The sequence below is a fragment of the Hibiscus syriacus genome, unplaced genomic scaffold, assembly GCF_006381635.1.
Source record: "Hibiscus syriacus cultivar Baekdansim isolate YM2019G1 unplaced genomic scaffold, ASM638163v2 tig00110895_pilon, whole genome shotgun sequence".
NCBI lineage: Eukaryota > Viridiplantae > Streptophyta > Magnoliopsida > Malvales > Malvaceae > Hibiscus > Hibiscus syriacus.
The window spans coordinates 922829-941710 of record NW_024062903.1 but is presented as its reverse complement, the minus strand read 5'-3'; the positions used below and the strand labels follow the sequence as shown (position 1 = coordinate 941710).

The 18882-nt window shown below is 32.3% G+C and overlaps 2 protein-coding genes and 1 pseudogene across 2 annotated transcripts; 2 read left to right on the top strand and 1 right to left on the bottom strand.

Annotated features, from left to right (window-relative positions):
- Positions 1-71: 71 nt before the first annotated feature.
- LOC120146135 lies at positions 72-2535 on the bottom strand (annotated as a pseudogene).
- Positions 2536-15159: 12624 nt separating this feature from the next.
- Positions 15160-15500, top strand: LOC120145860 (zinc-finger homeodomain protein 5-like). Its single transcript, XM_039159584.1, has one exon. It carries the CDS (start codon positions 15169-15171, stop codon positions 15490-15492), a length of 324 nt encoding a protein of 107 aa, XP_039015515.1. The 5' UTR covers positions 15160-15168; the 3' UTR covers positions 15493-15500.
- On the top strand, positions 15217-15990 carry LOC120145923 (zinc-finger homeodomain protein 5-like). Its single transcript, XM_039159627.1, has one exon. It carries the CDS (start codon positions 15577-15579, stop codon positions 15988-15990), a length of 414 nt encoding a protein of 137 aa, XP_039015558.1. The 5' UTR covers positions 15217-15576.
- The last annotated feature ends 2892 nt before the right edge of the window (positions 15991-18882 follow it).

Here is an 18882-nt window from a genome sequence, read left to right as displayed (position 1 = left end):
GTCAAATAAGATTCAGTCCATTTCCAAACACATAAGCATTATAGTTTTCTTTCCAACCTGCAACTGAAAAACACTAAATAAACAGAGATAACAGTTGGTCCGAAAAATCTACAGTTTAAACTATCAAGCTTCAATAATGGGAACAAGTAATGGATGTCATCTTTGAACATGTGAATGATATTAAGTGCTTTACATTTCAGTCAAGTGAACCAATTCAAGCAAGGCTGACATATAGAACTAGGGTTATTAACAACCATGTGATCGAATTTTACGCACTTGAACCCGAAGGGCCTCGCTCGGAGGTCCTACACATCACAGAAAGAAAAAAAAATCATATTATAGCACAGAAAATATATATAAAATAACAGAAAGAAACTTGATGAACACGTTATCAATGGATAATTCAAATGATCTACAAGTATTACTGGCGCTACGAAGAAAAAAGGTGGGATTCTAAAGTTTTGTTACATATGCTAAGCTCTTTTCATTCATTGCCTATTTCAGCAATATCAATGTTGAATTAACTATGTTGAAGTAGATTGCACAGCAGTATGACACCGAAGGCTTTCGTTACAAGGCGAACGGCCATACAAGCAATTTTCTACGAGCGACATATAATACTTACTGCAGTTTCCAGAGCAATCTTCTGAGAACATTTTGGTGTGTATCTCCTTCCTGGGGCCGAACTCCACTCAAGCTTCCGAGTCTCACTTCGAATTTATCATCAAGAAGAATACTGTTTGCTTGAACATCCCTTCAACCACCAAACGTAATATAGCAAACAATTGAGGCTATTGAAAAGGTAATCATATTGTGAAAAGTTACAAAAACAAGATTAACAAAAAGGCAACATGAGTAACTAAAAGAGAGCTGAAGTAGCAAAAAGCATTGATTATTAACTATTATTACACATAAAAGAGAATTGAAGTTGCTAAAAGCGTGTTCCTAAATACCTGTGAACAAGGGAAGGGTTGCATTCATGGTGCAAATGGAATAGGCCTTCAGCAGCTCCCGTAGCTACTTTTAACCTTGTAATCCAATCCAGCGACTGTAGGCTATCATCGTCTGAATTGCTAGCCCCGTAAAAGGAATTGGCTAAATCTCGATTTGGCATATATTTGTAAAATAAAAGCTTGTCACTTTCATGCTCCAAGCAGTGCCCCAGGAGCGGAATGGAACTCGGGTGAGAAAGCTTTCTAAATAAATCCAATTCCATCATGTAAGATTCGTTCTTTAAAGAACTCATATTGATCCTTTTGATGACCACGGGGATCCCACCTTCTAAGATACCACGAAATAGGTCGCCGGAGTGGCCTTGCAGCCCTTCCTTAATCAGATTCGTCTCACTGAAATTATTGGTCGCGAGGAGCAACTGCTCATATGTAAATCGGTCTCCAGAACCAGCTAAGTTTGTAGGATCTTTCGGATGTTGAGGACTATCTCCTTCCGGAACAGGCCCGACATCCGCACTTCCTCTTTGATTTCCAATGCCCTTATTACATATCAAGATGAGTACAAGCACCAGAACCAAAACTACAATGAAACCAAGTCCACCAACTCAAATCCGCACTACCTTTGTTTCGTATCCTGAAGGCAATTCTTGTCGATACTACCATTCCTTTCAACGCCATTAACAGCCTTGCCTTGAAAATAGTTGCCAGAGAGATCAATGAATCTGAACATCCCAAGTGAAAAATTCAAAGTTCCATAAAAGAAATTGTTCGACAGATTGAACACGGCAGCAGTGGCAAAACTAGTATTAGAACGAAAACCGGAAAAGGACCTGTAAAATTGTTGTTTGATACATCAAGGGACTGCAATTTAGGCATTGACCAAATTGCAGCATTCAGAACACCATCAAGCTTATTCCTACTCAAATTCACAACTTGCAGCTCAACAAGACTCGAAAACAAATCGACCCGCATCCGCCATTATCATCTTTGTTAAACTCCTCAACATCTTTATTTCCTCAGACATTGAACCAGACAAAGAATTCTTACTAAGATCAAGCTCAACCAACCTTGAAAGATTACAAAACTGAACAGGAATTGAACCAGAAAGATTATTATCTGAAACAGTAAACACTTGAAGACCTTGTAAAGAGCCTAAACTAGGTGGAATTGACCCAGGTAGGAAATTTGAAGCAAGTTCAAGCCTTTCAATGTTCCCAAAAAACCCAAAGCTTCAAGGAATTAATCCAGTGAGCGAATTAACAGAAAGATCAAGAATTTTTAAATTCCTCAACTTTCCCAATGTAGCAGGAATCGAACCAGCAAGATTGTTATCAAGAATTAACCGAGCCACGACGAGTCCGCTTTTATGGGCCAATCTTTGCCTCGGAGACCTAGAGATGCGCGGAGATCCAGCAATGCCCGCCGTTCGATTGGAGAACTTATCCGGAATTTCTGAGCCGCCGCGCACTGGATCAAGAGCAAGATTACAGCTAACAAGAAGATTGATAATCCACTTCCTTGAGCTTCCATTGATAATGTGAAGCTGATGCTGATGAACTTCAATGGAGGCTAAGTCTCTTACTCATCTTCTTTCTAAAAAAATTAAAAATAAATAAATAAAAAATATTAATGGAGGCTAAGTCTCTTACTCATCTTCTTTCTAAAAAAATTAAAAATAAATAAATAAAAAATATTTACAAGAATATAAAAAGAGAAAAAAGAAAAGAAAAACTGGTAGTTTCTGATGTTTGACCATTACCATCAAAGAGCTCTCTTTCACTAATATGTACATTTTAATGTTCATAAAAAGGTAACTCAATACTCGATAAATAAAAAGAATATTTATTTATTATCTATAAAAAATAAAAATATATTTGCATTCGATGTTGTTCCTTGGTTACCGCCAATCCAGAATTAATAATTTAAGCTGATAAAAGAAAATTGAATTCAACTTCATGTATTGAATCCAAACAAACCAACAACAACAACAACGCTAATCTTGAGGTTTAAGCTAGCAAACCAAAAAGAATTCTTGTTTGTTTCTCGAGAAAAAGAAAGGAAATGAATGATGACACGGGGTTTTAAGGGAGGAGGGGTCAAGTGACATTAATGAGGAAGTGTTTGTTTGCCCAACCGCCGGGCTTTTCAGCTAACACTGTGTTAGTTTACTATTTAGTGAACCTCTGCCGTTTCAAAAATTTGTTATTATTCCTACTGACTCAGTGGAGCCAAACTCAGAGCTTCTCCAATGGCGGTAACATGGAGTTCCATAGCTGGTTCATTGACTTGGAAACTATCAGAAGAAAGGTGCAGTTGCTTGTCAAAACCCACGCTATTATTTTATAGGGTAAATTACAAATTTAATAACTCAACTTTCTTATTACTCATGTTTTAATTACTATATTTTAAAAATCTTCAATTTAATTAAGATTTGATCATTTTCATTTTTATTTAGTTATGATGTGGTAAGTGAGAGTAACTGTAATTAAACCTTTAACAGTTTACTGACGTATTATAGTGAATTTATAAAATCAAAAAGGGTAAACTACACAAATGATCACTAATATATGGGTAAATTTTTATTTTTCACATTGAAGTTTTAAAAATAAAAAATTGACCACTAAAACATCATATATGTAATTAAGCAATGATTTTATATATAGTTTATTCCAAAAGCTTTCTAATTTTTTTGATATCATTCAAAATATTCAATTGATTCATGTCCAAAAAAGTTATTTTCTAAGTTTTATTTTTAATATATATATATATATATTCCTTTCTAAGAAAGATTTACTCACATCAGATATCTTTTACTATTTAAAGTTAAATAGATAATTTCACATATTCAAAAGAGTAATTATTTTACTAATATTCAAATTATACCTTTTAATTTATAATATTAGACGGTATTTTTTCAACATAAAATACTATACAGTATTGACAATGCCAAATCGCCATTAATAACGACCCTTCATCGTTTCAAAAGCAGCTGTGAAGATTCATAAAAACATTGCTTATTTGTAAATCCAAAATACTTTTTATGTGGAAGATATTCATATTTTTAAAATATCAACTGTTTTATTCGTATTAGAGACCAATGTCGACTATTTTATTCGTCATTTTATTTTATTTTATTAAACATTATGCTATTTTTTTTAGCCGTCGGCAACTTTAGCCTTCACTGTAATTTCACCCAATTTCCCTAATTAATTCTCTACCATACTCATTCCCCTCATTTAACCGATTAAAATGTTAATTATTTAAATGTCATCTAAATATTAACTTAATCAACACAATTATTATTATTATGTTTTGATGTCAGTGACCTCGAATATATTTAAGAATAATATTCCCATAATATGAAGATTTGATAGAATTGTACATAATTTATATATTACATACAAAAACCGTTGGAAAATGAAAATGTAATTTAGAATTAAATATATTTAATGTTAAAAATATAAATATTTTATGTAAAAAACTATTTGTAAAAGTTATTTTACATACGAAATGATAAAATAATTATAAATCCATTAATCGTGTGTTTGATCCTTTAACTAATATGTTTTTATTATTTTATTCAAATTATATAAAATTTAGAAAACTGTAAAAATACCTAATTATTTTATCCAATTCTGTTTCTTTTGGAGTTGGGTCTGTCCGTATCCTTCCAATTGATTGATTGACGCTCAATTCTTTTTCATTCCCTTGTTAGAGTAAACTTACCTAAAAATAATGTTTTAATTGAAATTAACTTTTGGTTTACGAAAAATAAAATAACATTATTAAAATGTAATATTATCATGAGAATTCTTTAAAAATAAGATTATTAAGATGTAATATTATCATGAGAATTTTTATATTACATTATCATGGGAATGTTACATTATCTTGTTTGATTTATTTAGCAGGAATGTGAAATTATATTGTCTGATTGAAAGGATATACGATTATTTACATGCATATTTTATCAAATTATCATTGTGATATATATTTTTATTAACAAGTTAAATTTTAATATTAAATTATAAATATTTGAATGAAAAATCATAGAAATACTTTAATCATCATACTATCTAACTTTTGAGAAAAAAATAAATTTAACATATAATTAATATAATTAGTATATCAAACTTATTATTTTAAATAATTTTCATAAATATCATATTTGCTTATATGAAATATAATGTAATATAATATTATGATCTCGAGTAACAAAGATGTTATTTTTCAATATATAAGATCCATTTTTTAACAACTCAATATTTAATATTATTTTAAAAAAATTATAACTTTTTACGATAATATCATTTATCATCTCATAAAATTATAAGTTATTTATTCATTAAATATTAAAAATATAAACTAATTTTAACTACTCAATTTTATTAATATTTTACTAAATCATTTATAATTTTAAATAAAACACTAAGAACAACAATGGAGAAAGATCCATATGAAAAGAATTCATTATCTAGGGATATATTCTTATCCAAAGTGGTAGGAACTATCTAATACCTTAGAATTTAGATGTAATGGCATTCCACCATTTTAATCAAAAAAGTTAAAACAAATTGATAATAAATTATTACATGATAATAATCTTTTTTCGTGAGCCAAATGCGTGAATATAATTCTGAAAAATATTATTTCAATTAGTAATAATCTTTTTTCACAAACCAAACGTGTCCTCGTAGTAATTCAATTGTTATAAATATGATAATCGTTTGGATGATGTTGATTCTTTGTGACGTGAGATAACAGTTTTTGATTTTTATGTTATTAAATTTTATTATGAGTAAAATTTAAAAAATTGAAACTATATTAATTATTCATTAAAATTAAAATAATTTAATTAATTCTTTGAATAGTATGGGTTACTTATAAGATATTGTTAAAAAAAATTTATAACCTTTCGTAACCATCAACAACGCATACAACCTATAAGCATAAGTGCTTAATCCCAAAACTTATATTATATCTAATCAATTAGTCCATTTAATAGAATTTAACATCAAAATTAAAACTTCAATAATGAGTACAGAGCTATACAAGTAACTATGATTAGGGTTGTCGACAGTGACAAGAGAAGACATGAATAAAGAGAGGTGATTGAATAGGGAAATAGATGACATGAAATATGAAGGAAATGGGAAAAGCAGGGGAGTTGATAAAACAAAAACATAATATAGAAGTCCTGCCGAGTGATTCTTTCGAATAACCTATTGGTTGTTGAATCAGCAATTCTACTACTACCCGCAACATATAAATATATATGAACAGTGTTGAATCGAGTACCAAAGCAAAAAAACAAATGAAAGGCAAAGACATTGGCGTGGTTGGCTGTTGTTGGCAGAGAGTTCTGCAGAAAACGGTGCATGTTAACCTCTTTTATCACCATTCACTATACTCTTCGCAACAAGACAAACAAGTCTTACTGCGGACACATCCTTTTTTTTTCACTCTGAGGGGACGTTTGGAAGAGGAAATGTAGGATTTTTATGAGAATAAAATATTATATTTTTCGCATTTCTTATTTGGTTAGTCGAGAATTTTATTTTCGGTAACGTAATATTATTAATAGTTATTTTTTAGAGTATATTACTGAGAATATTATTATCTTTATTTTTTTAGATATTGTTGGATTACCAGTGTTTTTTACTAAAATTCTCTTAATTTTTTTTAAAAAAATATTTTTTTCTGTCGTTAAATAATAAAAATTCTACGAATGTTAAATTACAAATTTATATTTAAATTATTTTAGATTTACAAAAAAAATCTATAATTAAAATTTTATATGAAGTCAATGGTTAAAATAAAATTTTATCCTTTCATTAAATCTTCTTATATTTTTAATTTTGTAAAAACAATTATATAAATTTTATGAATTTAAATTTTTTAAAGAAAATATATAAATATTTTCTAACTTGTTAAAAAAATAAATATATAATAAGGACAATTTGGTTAAATATACATTCCAATAATCTTTTATTCCTTTAACCAAACACGGTAATCTTACATATCTCCTAAACCAACCAAACACAAAATACAACATTCTCAGTAATCCTATTATCTAGTAATCTTACATTTTTACTAATAATCTTACATTCAGCTAACAAAATATATTTTTTTCCAAGTCATAACTTGTAATGGAATGGTTATTAGTTTGTAGAAAGGTGGTTTATTAAAGAAAAGTTGAGGTTTTCATGGAAGGATTATGAAGCAAAGGTATGTCGCATCAACGGGACTCATTGTACTTTTCACTCTCTGCTTGCTCATTTCAGGGACGGAGTTTAATCTAAAATAAAAAAAATCAAATCATTTATAATTTCAAAGATAAATTGGATGGGAATACACGAATTATTCAGATTTATAATGGGTGAAAAGGGCAATACTGAGAGTAAGAGTGGGACCCTCTGTGGCAGGGCGTGGGAGAGGGATGAACATGACGTTGTCGGTTGTTTAGTGCAATTAAAAATTTGGCAACCGGCAAAATTAGCTTGTCGATAGGTATTGATACCATTCAAATAAGTATTAATACATAACAATATATTAGGTAAAAATATGAAAAAATCGGGTTTAATATGACAAAACTGATAAAACGCTATCGCATATATTGAAGGTATCGATACTGTAATAAGTATAAGTATCATATTATCTATACTTTAGGAATTTAAAAGAATTACAATAATAGCGCCTATAAAGTATTGATATTTTATAAGTTTGTATCGATACATAACAATATAAGAGGTAAAAATATGACAAAATCAGTTTCATTATGACAAAATCGGTAAATATCTATCGGATATGTTGAAGGTATCGATACTTTAATAAGTATAAGTATCATATTATCGATACTTTAGGAATTTAAATGAATTACAATAATAACACCTATAAAGTATCTATATTTTATAAACATGTATCGATACATAACAATATAACAGGTAAAAATATGACAAAACCGATTTCAGTATGATAAAACCGGTAAAACACTACAGGGTATGTTGAAGGTATCGATATTTTAATAAGTATATGTAAGATATTATCGATACTTTTATAAGAAAAAAATGAAAACATATCGAAAGTATCGACAACTTACACAAAAGTATTGAGACTTGGGTAATTGTATCGATTAAATATAAATAACATATTCGGTTAAAATATCAAAGACATAGCTAAATTTCCTCTGAAAATATATAGAACACGGCTGTAGTTTTTGAAATTGAAATGTAATTGTTGCTGCATTTCAGAAGGAAGGCGTTTTTAAAGTGAAGTTGTTTGTTTGTTGTTGCAATCGAATACGTTGTCAAAACCTTAGTCTTTGATTATTACAGTAATCGGAAATAAGTTTTATGTGTTTGGGGTTTTTGAAGTAAAGAAGCATTTAAGATCGATTACAGGTAGAAAGTGATATTCTAAGTATATAATAAATATCAATACTTTTATAAAATATTATAGGTAGAAAATGATATTGTAGGTTGTATAATGTAACGATACTTGTAGTATAGAGTATTTACATTCGTTTGAATGAAATAGGGATTAAGGTTTATGTGTTTGGTTTGGGGATTTCAAAGCCAATAAGGATTTGATACCGATTAGAGTTAGAAAGTAATATTATTGGTAGAAAATAAATATCGATATCTGTATATAATATTACATGTATAAAATGATATTGTAGGTTGTATAAATGTACCAATACTTGTAGTACTGGCCATTTAAATTATTTTGAAGGAAATCGTTTTACAATAAGAGTAGTTATCGATATTTGTATATTGAATAAAGTGTATGTAACCAATATTTGATTTTGATTTGCGTAAATTGATATATGAAGGAAAATGAAGTTAACGAATCTTGCAATTGTTGTTCGCAAAGATGACTTTGAAATTGAGTCTAATAATATGAACAATGAAGTAAATTGAAAGTAACCATTGGGTGGATATAAGTACTTCTAATAAGTATCAATGTATTTTTGTTATTATTGTTGAAATGGTAATTGGATTAAAGTATTTAGGAACTTTAAATTGATTACAAATTTTAAATGTTGACAATATGACTGAATGCCAAAGGATGAAGGAAGTTGATAATCACATCGGTTCAGTATGTAAAATGAAATTGACATTGAATATTATTTAGCTTTAATGTATTGATTAAGAAACGTTTATGCTTAATTTTAGGTGAAACATGATGTGTTGGAGAAATGGAAGTCGATGACTGATGTTGAGAAGGAACCTTACCTGACACGATCAAAAAAGAATAGACAATAATACAAAGCTTGGAGGAAAGAACATGAAAAAAAATATTAAACTTGTAAATACTTTGATAAAATATATATAAGAACAATAACATTATATATTTTTTAAAAATGTAAGAAGTGTCGACAAGGTGCATCATAAAAAGATTGAACTCCATAATTGAACACCTTGAGGAGAAGAATAAAGTTAATGTGCTGGAAGAAATGAGAGTTGGATATTTAATCGGAGTAAGGGATCAACCAATTCGGAGGAAATTGTGTCGATCCTTGGTGGATCAATTTGATGTAGAATAATGTATAGTTAAATATGGTGAATATTCATTTCCTTTGGAGTCTCATGTGTTGTAGCCGTCTTGGGGGTAGAAGATAAAGGCAAAATTGTTGAAGAAGTCATTAAGACTAAGAACTGGAAAACACTTGCCTCCAAATATGATTTAAAGCACAATGTGACATATGTTGTACTTGAAGAGGAAATCAAAAGCGGAGCTTACGAGGGGGATAACCTGAAGTCCCGAGTTCTATTGTACCTTGTCGGGATCTTTCTTTGTCCAACGGGTGATACATCCCCGAGCAAGGACAATATGAAGTTGAATTGTGATTAAGGCTTGAAAGGTAAATTCAATTGGGCTGAATATATCCATTCCAGATTGATTAAATCAATAATCAACTTTCGAAATGGACGAAGCCAGAGATACCTTAAATGGTGCATAACAATCTTAGAGGTAAATAGTTAAAGAACGTGTTGGTTTTTTATATAAAATGATAGTATAATTATTATATAAAATGATAAATTTAATTATAAATGCATATTGTACTGTTCGATTTTTGGTTGGACTATAATAGTATGTCGGCATACGAAAGAACCGGAGTGGCACGCATCCGTGCATAGGGGAAGGAAGAAGTAGTTAGAGTGATGACGAAGTTGAAGTTGGAAAGACTGACCAAGCAAGAAAGAGTAATAAATGTAATTACATAATATTAATAATATAATAAATGTATTAATATTGTAATTTAATTTCGAAGGTTATTGGCAAGGAGGTAGAGGAGGCAGATGAAGAAGAGGATAAGGAAGAATATATGGTAGTAGGGGGATGATGGTGGGGCCAAACAAAGTAAATTTGACATTTTGATGTCTGAATTGGTGGAGGTAAAAAAGTCGTTTATGATTGTTTGCAAAGACAATCCATAGTCGAAGAGGTAATTGAGAGCTTTAAAGGGGAACTGGGTGGAAAAATAGATGGAGTGATGAAAGAAGTTGTGGAATTGAGGGGTAAACTTAAGGGGTGATGGGAGGAAAAATTGTTGAAGTGGTAAAGGAAATTGTGGAATTGAGGGGTGAACTTAAGGGGGTGATGGGAGTGGTTGAGAAAAATTTGGATGAAGGGGAAAAAATAAAAGGTGATGAAGGGGAAAAAATAAAAGGTGAAATAAAATAGATGAAGAGTTTTGTGGAGGAAAAATACGATGAATTTAAAAAAGATGGATGAAGTGAGGAGGAATGATGTGGATATTATGCGGACATCGTAGAGTGTAATAGATGCAGATTTGAATTTAGAATGTCTTGCACCCAAGAAGAAGCAGAAGGTAAGCTGAATAAAAGAAAACTTAATTTGATTTTTATTATTATGTTGTGACAAAAATTTGTAAGCAAAATTGTAGGTTGAAAAAACGAAAATATCAAGCGGAATTTGTGAATACGAAGCTGCAATGCGTCATTTTATATGGAATAGTGGGTTATAATCGACGTAAGTGAAATATATTGCTTTGTGATTTATATTTAAATATTTCATGACAAAATATTAATTCTAATGCTTCATACAAAGATATTGTAATCGAAATGGGAAATCAGTTCGCTACAGTATCCGACGTTGAAAAGTTAAAGCCTATGGAATGTGTTGGCGGTGTGGTAAGTAGAAGGTAAAAAATGTTAAAACCTAATGAATATGTTCTAATTGTGTAATTAATTTTGTTAGGTTATTGATTTGGTCGACTGGTTTTGGTTTACGAATCGAATAAGTTACCACTGAATGGGAAGATTGGCTACCTTCCATACAAATGTTGAAAAACAGTGTTATAGATGGTCAATTATAATGATTGTTGCGTAAATGCAGAGAATGGCGTTGGACGACAATATAATTGTTGCTGGTGTTGTGAGCTTTTGGGTGATTGTATTGAATGACTATTTGAAATTCACTGACTATGACACGGTAAGACACCATACGATTTGCAAATAATGTTTTAGGAGATATAATGTTGAACTTTATTAAATTGGGTGTGAAATTTATTGCAGATCCTTATCACAATAAATGACAATGGTACCCATTGGTATCTATTGGTGTTGGATGTGGTTTCTTGTGTTGCAACGGTATACGATAGTTTATTTTCATCTCCAGTGGCCAAAGACAGAGTGAAGGATGCTAAGAAATTGATATGTATGAAAGGAAATTATGTAATTTATAATGCAAAATTTGTTTGGATCATAACTTGATATTTTTAATGCATATGACAATATTAGATAAATATAATAAGGAACACGTTTTTGTAAAATCATGTGGGCATCTAAAGGTCTCATTGAAACATTTTAAATTTGTGGAGCATAAGATGAATGAGCAATTGAATGAGTATGAGATGTTATCATAAATAGAAAGCGCAATTTATACAGGTTTAATAATTGACATGTTTGGTATTCAAATTTTGTAATAGATATGATTGCGACATTTATGTGATTATGCGAATGGAAGCAATCGCTTCTAGAGGGTCAACAAATGATTTTGTAAGTGGAATGAAAAATTAGTTTGCGGTTAAAATGTTAAAAGTCGTAGATTGAATGTTGTGGTTAACAATACTTAACATACTGACAATTTTAATATAGGTTGTTGGAGAATGTGATCGTATGTGAATATTAAACGATCTCATAAGTCACGATCAAAATAGACGGAGAGAGGAAGTGACACAAGCTTCCATCAGACACATGAATAACAATAAGCCCCGATGATGTAAGCGAAATTTTGTATATGATTTTATAATTTTGTATATGAATATAATTATGTATGAGATGAGAAAAGTTAACAATAGGTTGTTGTACATGTTTCTTATACACAGTAGAAGTTATGTTGATACTTACGATATATTGAGATCGTTGTCTGCATTATTCCAAATGTCACTCACATAATTGTTATTATGGGCAACCTATTACGTTACATAAGCGCTACCTAATATGTTATTATGTTTGATAATGTTTCTAGTAATTAACCGGTTATGTTATCGTTTATAAACTTAAACTTTGATAATATTTTAGGTGTTACCTAATATGTTGATAATACAAATAACAAATTAAGTAATTAACCAATTTTGTTATCGTCGGATTTCCAAAGCCCCATCAACTTTAAAAATACGCTACCTATTACGTTTTATAAGGCTACCTAATATGTTATTATGCTTGATAATGTTTCTACTGATTAACCGGTTATGTTATCGTCGGATTTCTAAGGCTTTATCAGCTTAAACTTTGGTAACATTTTAGGCGTTACCTAATATGTTGATAATACTAATAACAAATTAAGTAATTTACATATTTTGTTATCGTCAGATTTCCAAAGGCCCATCAGCTTAAAAATGCGCTACCTATTACGTTATATAAGCGCTACCTAATATGCTATTATGCTTGATAATGTTTACAGTAATTAACCGATTATGTTATCGTCGTATTTCCAAAGCCCTATCAGCTTTAAAAAGACACTACCTATTACGTTATATAAGTGATACCTAATATGTTATTGTGCTTTTTAAAGTTAACGGTAATTAACTGATTATGTTATCATATATATTTTTTGCGCATTTTACTTAGGACGATAACATAATCGGTTATTACCGTTTTTATTATCAACTTAAATAATATTTTTGATTAAATTATATAATATTTTCGATATCGATTTTAATTGATCTTTGTTTAACCAGTCACACCATTTTTTAATTTTTTTATCCGACTTACTGTATAAGGGCCCCCATCTCATCAGAATCTCTCTCTCTCTCTTTTAACACAAAAAACTCTTTCTCTCCCTTGTCTCTAAAGATTGACTCTTTTCCCTTGTTTTTTAAATAGAGAAAATAATCTCAGTGACCGAAAATGCCTTATGATATACGATAATCAACTTTTTTTGGATTTGCCAAAATGACCAACAAAATCGTAATGCGAACTCTAATTTTTCAACCCAGTTTCCAAATTCGCAACGCGATTTTGCGATAGTCCAAGTTCGCGTTGCGATTTTCCAAATTCGTTGCAATTTTCCAAATTTACGTTAGTCCAAATTCGTTGCGATAGTCCAAGTTCACGTTGCGATAGTCCAAGTTCGCATTGCGATTTTTCAAATTCGTTGCGATAGTCAAAGTTCACGTTCGAAGTTCGCGTTGCGATTTTCCAAATTCGTTGCGATAGTCCAAGTTCACGTTACGATTTTCCAAATTCGTTGCGATAGTCGAAGTTCGCGTTGCGATGGTCGAAGTTCGCGTTGCGATAGTCGAAGTTCACGTTGCTATAGTCAAAGTTCCCGTTGCGATTTTCCAAATTCGTTGCGATAATCCAAGTTCACGTTGCGATTTTCCAAATTCGTTGCGATATTCGAAGTTCGCGTTGCGATTTTCCAAATTCGTTGCAATAGTCCAAGTTCACGTTCGTGTTGCGATTTTCCAAAATCGCAACGACTGGTGGTATTGCATTTGTTTCTTAAGAATTTTCTCTAAAAAGATAGTATCCGCGCGTACGTGTCGAAGACACGTATTACCACGACCACGACCCGAGACGAGACGGGACGACGGCTGCGACGGTGCGCGAGAGTCCCTCTTGTTCTCTTCCACTCAACAAGGATGTGGGAAATCCAAGCCTTAAATACTCATTCCAATAGTGTTTCCAATACTATGTGGGATTGAGCATTACCAACACTTGAGAATCTTTTACACTATCGCAACATATCCTTTATTGTTTCAAACTAAGATCTTACAAATGGCTTGGGAATCTTATATACTATCGCAACACATTTTTTATTGTTTCAAACTCCACGTGAATTTAAAATAGTTAAAATGTAAACTTATTTTGGATTTTTCACTATCGCAACACTTTTTCACTATCGCAACAACACGTTTTTTAAACTCTCGCAACACATTTTAGCTATCACAATACATTTTAACTATCACAACACATTTTTCAAAATCACGTTGCGAATCTTACAATTGCGTTGCGAATCTTGATATTCGCATTGCGAATTTCAAAACTGGGTTAAAAAATTAGAGTTCATATTGCAAATTTAAGATTGTGTTGCGATTTTGTTAGTCATTTTGGTAAATCCAAAAAAAGTTACTTAAAATCATATATTATAAGATATTTTGATCACTGAGGTTATTTTCTCTTCCCCCGCTTCACCTCAAGCAACCAAGCTGTCTCTTGTTGGGTGGGAGCACGGAAGCAAAACCAGATGCTTAACCCTAAATCTCAAACCCCAACCCCCCCGTCTTTTCTTCCTCGCTAATTACATGTTGTTGTCTTAAAGGCTCGAAAAGCGCGTGGCCGGTTGCAGTTCCTGCCGTTTGCTGCTGTTTTCTGGTCATCCCTTTCTCTCTCTCTCTGATTTTGGTGCCATTTCGACTTTAATGTCTTTAGTTTTGTTTTTGTTTGAAGAATATATTGATTTTATTTTATCGTTCTCTCTCTTTTTTATCTCTCGGATTACAGATGTTGTAACGGTTGAAAATAGCGGTATGGGTCGATGGATTTTGGCTGAATAATGCAGATTATCGGGAGAAATATAGGGGCCGGGAGAAAGGAAAACAACAAGTTATCTAGATAAGCTTCTTCATTCATCATCATCTTCTCTTTTGAAAAACGTTTCCAGTTTTAGATTAATAGTTGAATAGTGAAGCTTTCGTTTTTAGCTTTTTCTTTCTTTTTTGGTGGACCATACTTCTTGAATTATGGAGGTGAGAGGTGAAGAGCACGACATTAAGACGCTGGTTCGTGATGGGAATCATAATGGTGTTTCTGTTCTCACTTGCACTCAAACCCTAGACCATGTCCATCGTCCCCAGAGGCAACAATTGCTCGGTCATATCGGAAGATCCCCGCACCCGGATCGTGTCGCCAGTTCGAACGCCAAGACATCGCCAAGCGTCGTCAGGTATCGCGAGTGTCTAAAGAACCACGCTGCCAACATCGGTGGGAACGTTTACGACGGGTGCGGCGAGTTCATGCCTAGTGGAGAAGACGGGACGCTCGAAGCGTTGAAATGCGCTGCCTGAGACTGCCACCGGAACTTCCACCGCAAGGAGGTTGATGGCGAGACCCAACAATTCGGAGGTAATCATCTCGGTCGAAGAAGCTTGATGCTTAAACCTCTTAAGTTGCCTCCACCTTTGCCATCTCCAACCATGCTGCACCACCACCACCATCAAAAGTACACGAGCCCACCCAGTGCAATGATTGCACCGATGAATGTAGCGTTCGGCGGAGGAGGTACCGAGTCTTCCAGCGAGGATCTCAACATGTACCAGTACAATCCCGAGGGAATGCCGCCGGCACCCCCTTATGTCTTTTCAAGAAAGAGATTCAGAACTAAATTCACGCAGGAACAGAAGGATAAGATGTCGGAATTAGCCGAGAAACTGGGCTGGAGAATCAACAAACAAGATGAAGATGAAGTGGAGAAATTTTGCATCGAGTACGGTATCAAAAGGCAGGTTTTCAAGGTCTGGATGCACAACAAGAAGAACGTGAAGAAGCCACCCCAAGATGAGTAACATATCATCATCTTCATAATGCCATATGTATGTATACTTGGTATAATTCTTCATTGTAAAAGCCTTGGTTTTCTCTTGGCTAATTCGGCACTTGTATTAGTAATTGTTTAATTTCTTTAAGTTATAATGCTAGTCGCTTTCTCATCATTTCATCTGTGCCAAAATGAAAATATGAAAATGGGGCAGCGAATGGGTATCTCGCTCCTTCACAATATTTAATTTCATGCGGGCTCATTTTCCAGTGGTTTTATTAACATTACTGCACACTAGTGTCTGTGAGGTTGAATACATAAAATGCGTATTCTTTTATGAGCCTTGCAGATTATACAAGAATCCCTTGGCATTATTTGTATTTGGATTTTGGAACTATCTTAAGTTTCAACGGAAATTAAATGGACAATAAGTTCTCATGAGATTGTGGCCCGACACATTTTTCCTGCTTGAAATTTGGAGGCGCCTTTTTACACAACAAATGAAGACTATACCCTCTTAACCAATTAATATGTTTACTTTTGTAATATTAACATGATTATGCAATTTTGTTATACTTTACCTAATATTTTATATGTAATTTTTTTAATAGTATGAGATGATTATAAGAGATAATTTATTTATAATTTATTTTAGTTATTAACAATATAAACTCGAATCTTAAACCTTTAGACAAAATATTACTATGTAAAAGATAAGGTAAAAACCGAAGGTTAGCACAGTACATACAAAAAAATGGGCATTAAAGCGTGTCTCCAATAATAAATTCCGATGTCCTTACTCCTCACAATCTTTCCAACATATGCAGGTCAATTTCAACTTTTACGTTGTACCTTTCGTAGCATTGTCACCTCAACAAATTTGGTCCGCAAGTTTGGTCATTGAGGGACATTTCGTACTGAGGCAAGTGCCTCTACTTTGGAGAGTAACATCGATAGTCTTGTTAGTATTGTTTCATCTTTAGTTGGAGGTAAGGCGTCACAAGTTAGGGCTTGAGGCATATGAGCTACTCCTAAACATTAGATGACTGCATGCCCATTGCTTCAATATGACCGCTAATAACTATACCTCGAGCTTGATTTAAAAAATCCATCGAATTTAGATGTTATATTGAACATGAATTTGACTTTTTGAAATAAAATATTAATGTCAGGTGAAGTTAAATCCATCAAATTCGGGTGAAATATTCATCTCTATTCTCATTAAAAAATTTGTCAAAGAGTTAAATCGTTAGAATTATTCTCTAGAGGTTGCTTGTTTGATACAAGTTATCTATCAAGATGTTCTTACAATTAACACCCAGGGAAAGATTGGTGGTTTGAGGATGCTTCTCGATCATCGAAGAAGAACTATAATATGTCCAACACTAAAAGCTGACGTCTTGAACCTATATTTTCCTTATTATTGGCTATATCTATTTTATTTATACTCTATAACTTCTAATTATGTTTAGGATAAATTACGTCAATGAATGTTTGGGTAAGTGTTCATTTTCACCACTAATGTTTGAAAAGTCATAAATCGATTACTAACGTTATCATTTGTTATAAAATGGTCACTCGACGTTAATAGTCATTAACAAATCGTTATTACAGTAATGGAATGCTGATGTGGCATGTTAAACCAACTGACTCAGCATGTTTGACCAACCGTTTTGACTCTTCTTCTTCCTCCTCCCATTAGCCACTGTCCGTGAAATCAAGCTCAAGAGCAGAAGAATTATGGTAATTTCACACTCTTAAAAAATCCATTTTTCTTAGTTGGAATAGTGTTTAATGGCTTTGATTTTCGTTTGATAGAGAGGCAGTGATCTTAACGAAGAAGACAACAGGTGGTCGCCATGGTTGAAACCTTTGTTGAGAGAACAATTCTTTGTTCAATGCATGCACCATGTTGATTTTCACAAGATTGAGTGCAATATGTTATGCTTAGATTGCATGAACGGCTCCCTCTGCTCTCTCTGCTTAGCATATCACAATGATCATCATTGTATTCATGTTAGGCAATCTTTCTTCAAATTTTTTAGAATTCATTTTCTCGGTACCCAAATAGGCAATTGACTTGAATGTTTCGACAAATAAGGCAATCGTCGTACCACGTTGTAATAAGAGTATCTGAAATACAGAAGTATCTAGACATATCTAGAGTTCAAACCAGGGATTCAAAAAACGGCTGTGTAACGGTAAAACGACCGTTATATCGCGGTATCGACCCCCACCGTTACCGATATCAGCCGAAACCACGGTGTGAAATGGAATCACACCTATAACGGTCGATAACAGCCGCAATTTAACGGGTAACGGTCGATTGCGGCTATAACGGACCGTTTTTCCCGTTAATCCCGTTACAACATCAAAAATCACCAACAGCACAATTACTACAAAAAAATAGCAATTCAGTTTCCTTTACGGCAAAAGTAAAAAAAAGTAAAAATGAAAGAATATATTCTCTGTAAAACCTATAAAAATCAGTTTACTTTATATCAAAATTGAAAAAAAAAGTAATCACAAATTCACAATTATTGAATCGGTACAAAATATAAAAATAAAAAGCAACAGAAAAAAGCAACCCCAAATTGAAATCCAAAATTTTTGCTTGCAACTTCAAAACTCTAAAATTTCACTGCCCCAAACTCAAAATCAAAGAAAAATCAGAAGGGAAAAAAGCTTTCACTTTGAAGAGAATCTCACAATTCCAAGTAAGTAAAATACATGATTGTTAAGTTCTTCATTCTTGCTTCTTGTAACATGCAGCAACCAAGATAGGTATGAAAAAAATTTTGACAAAAAATCTTCACAAATCCATCAATTTTTGTAGTTTTGTGGATATTTTTGGTAGAAATAACAAGAAAAATTTAAGAAATGTAACAAAGAAAAGAAAAGGGATGCATTTGAAAGAAGA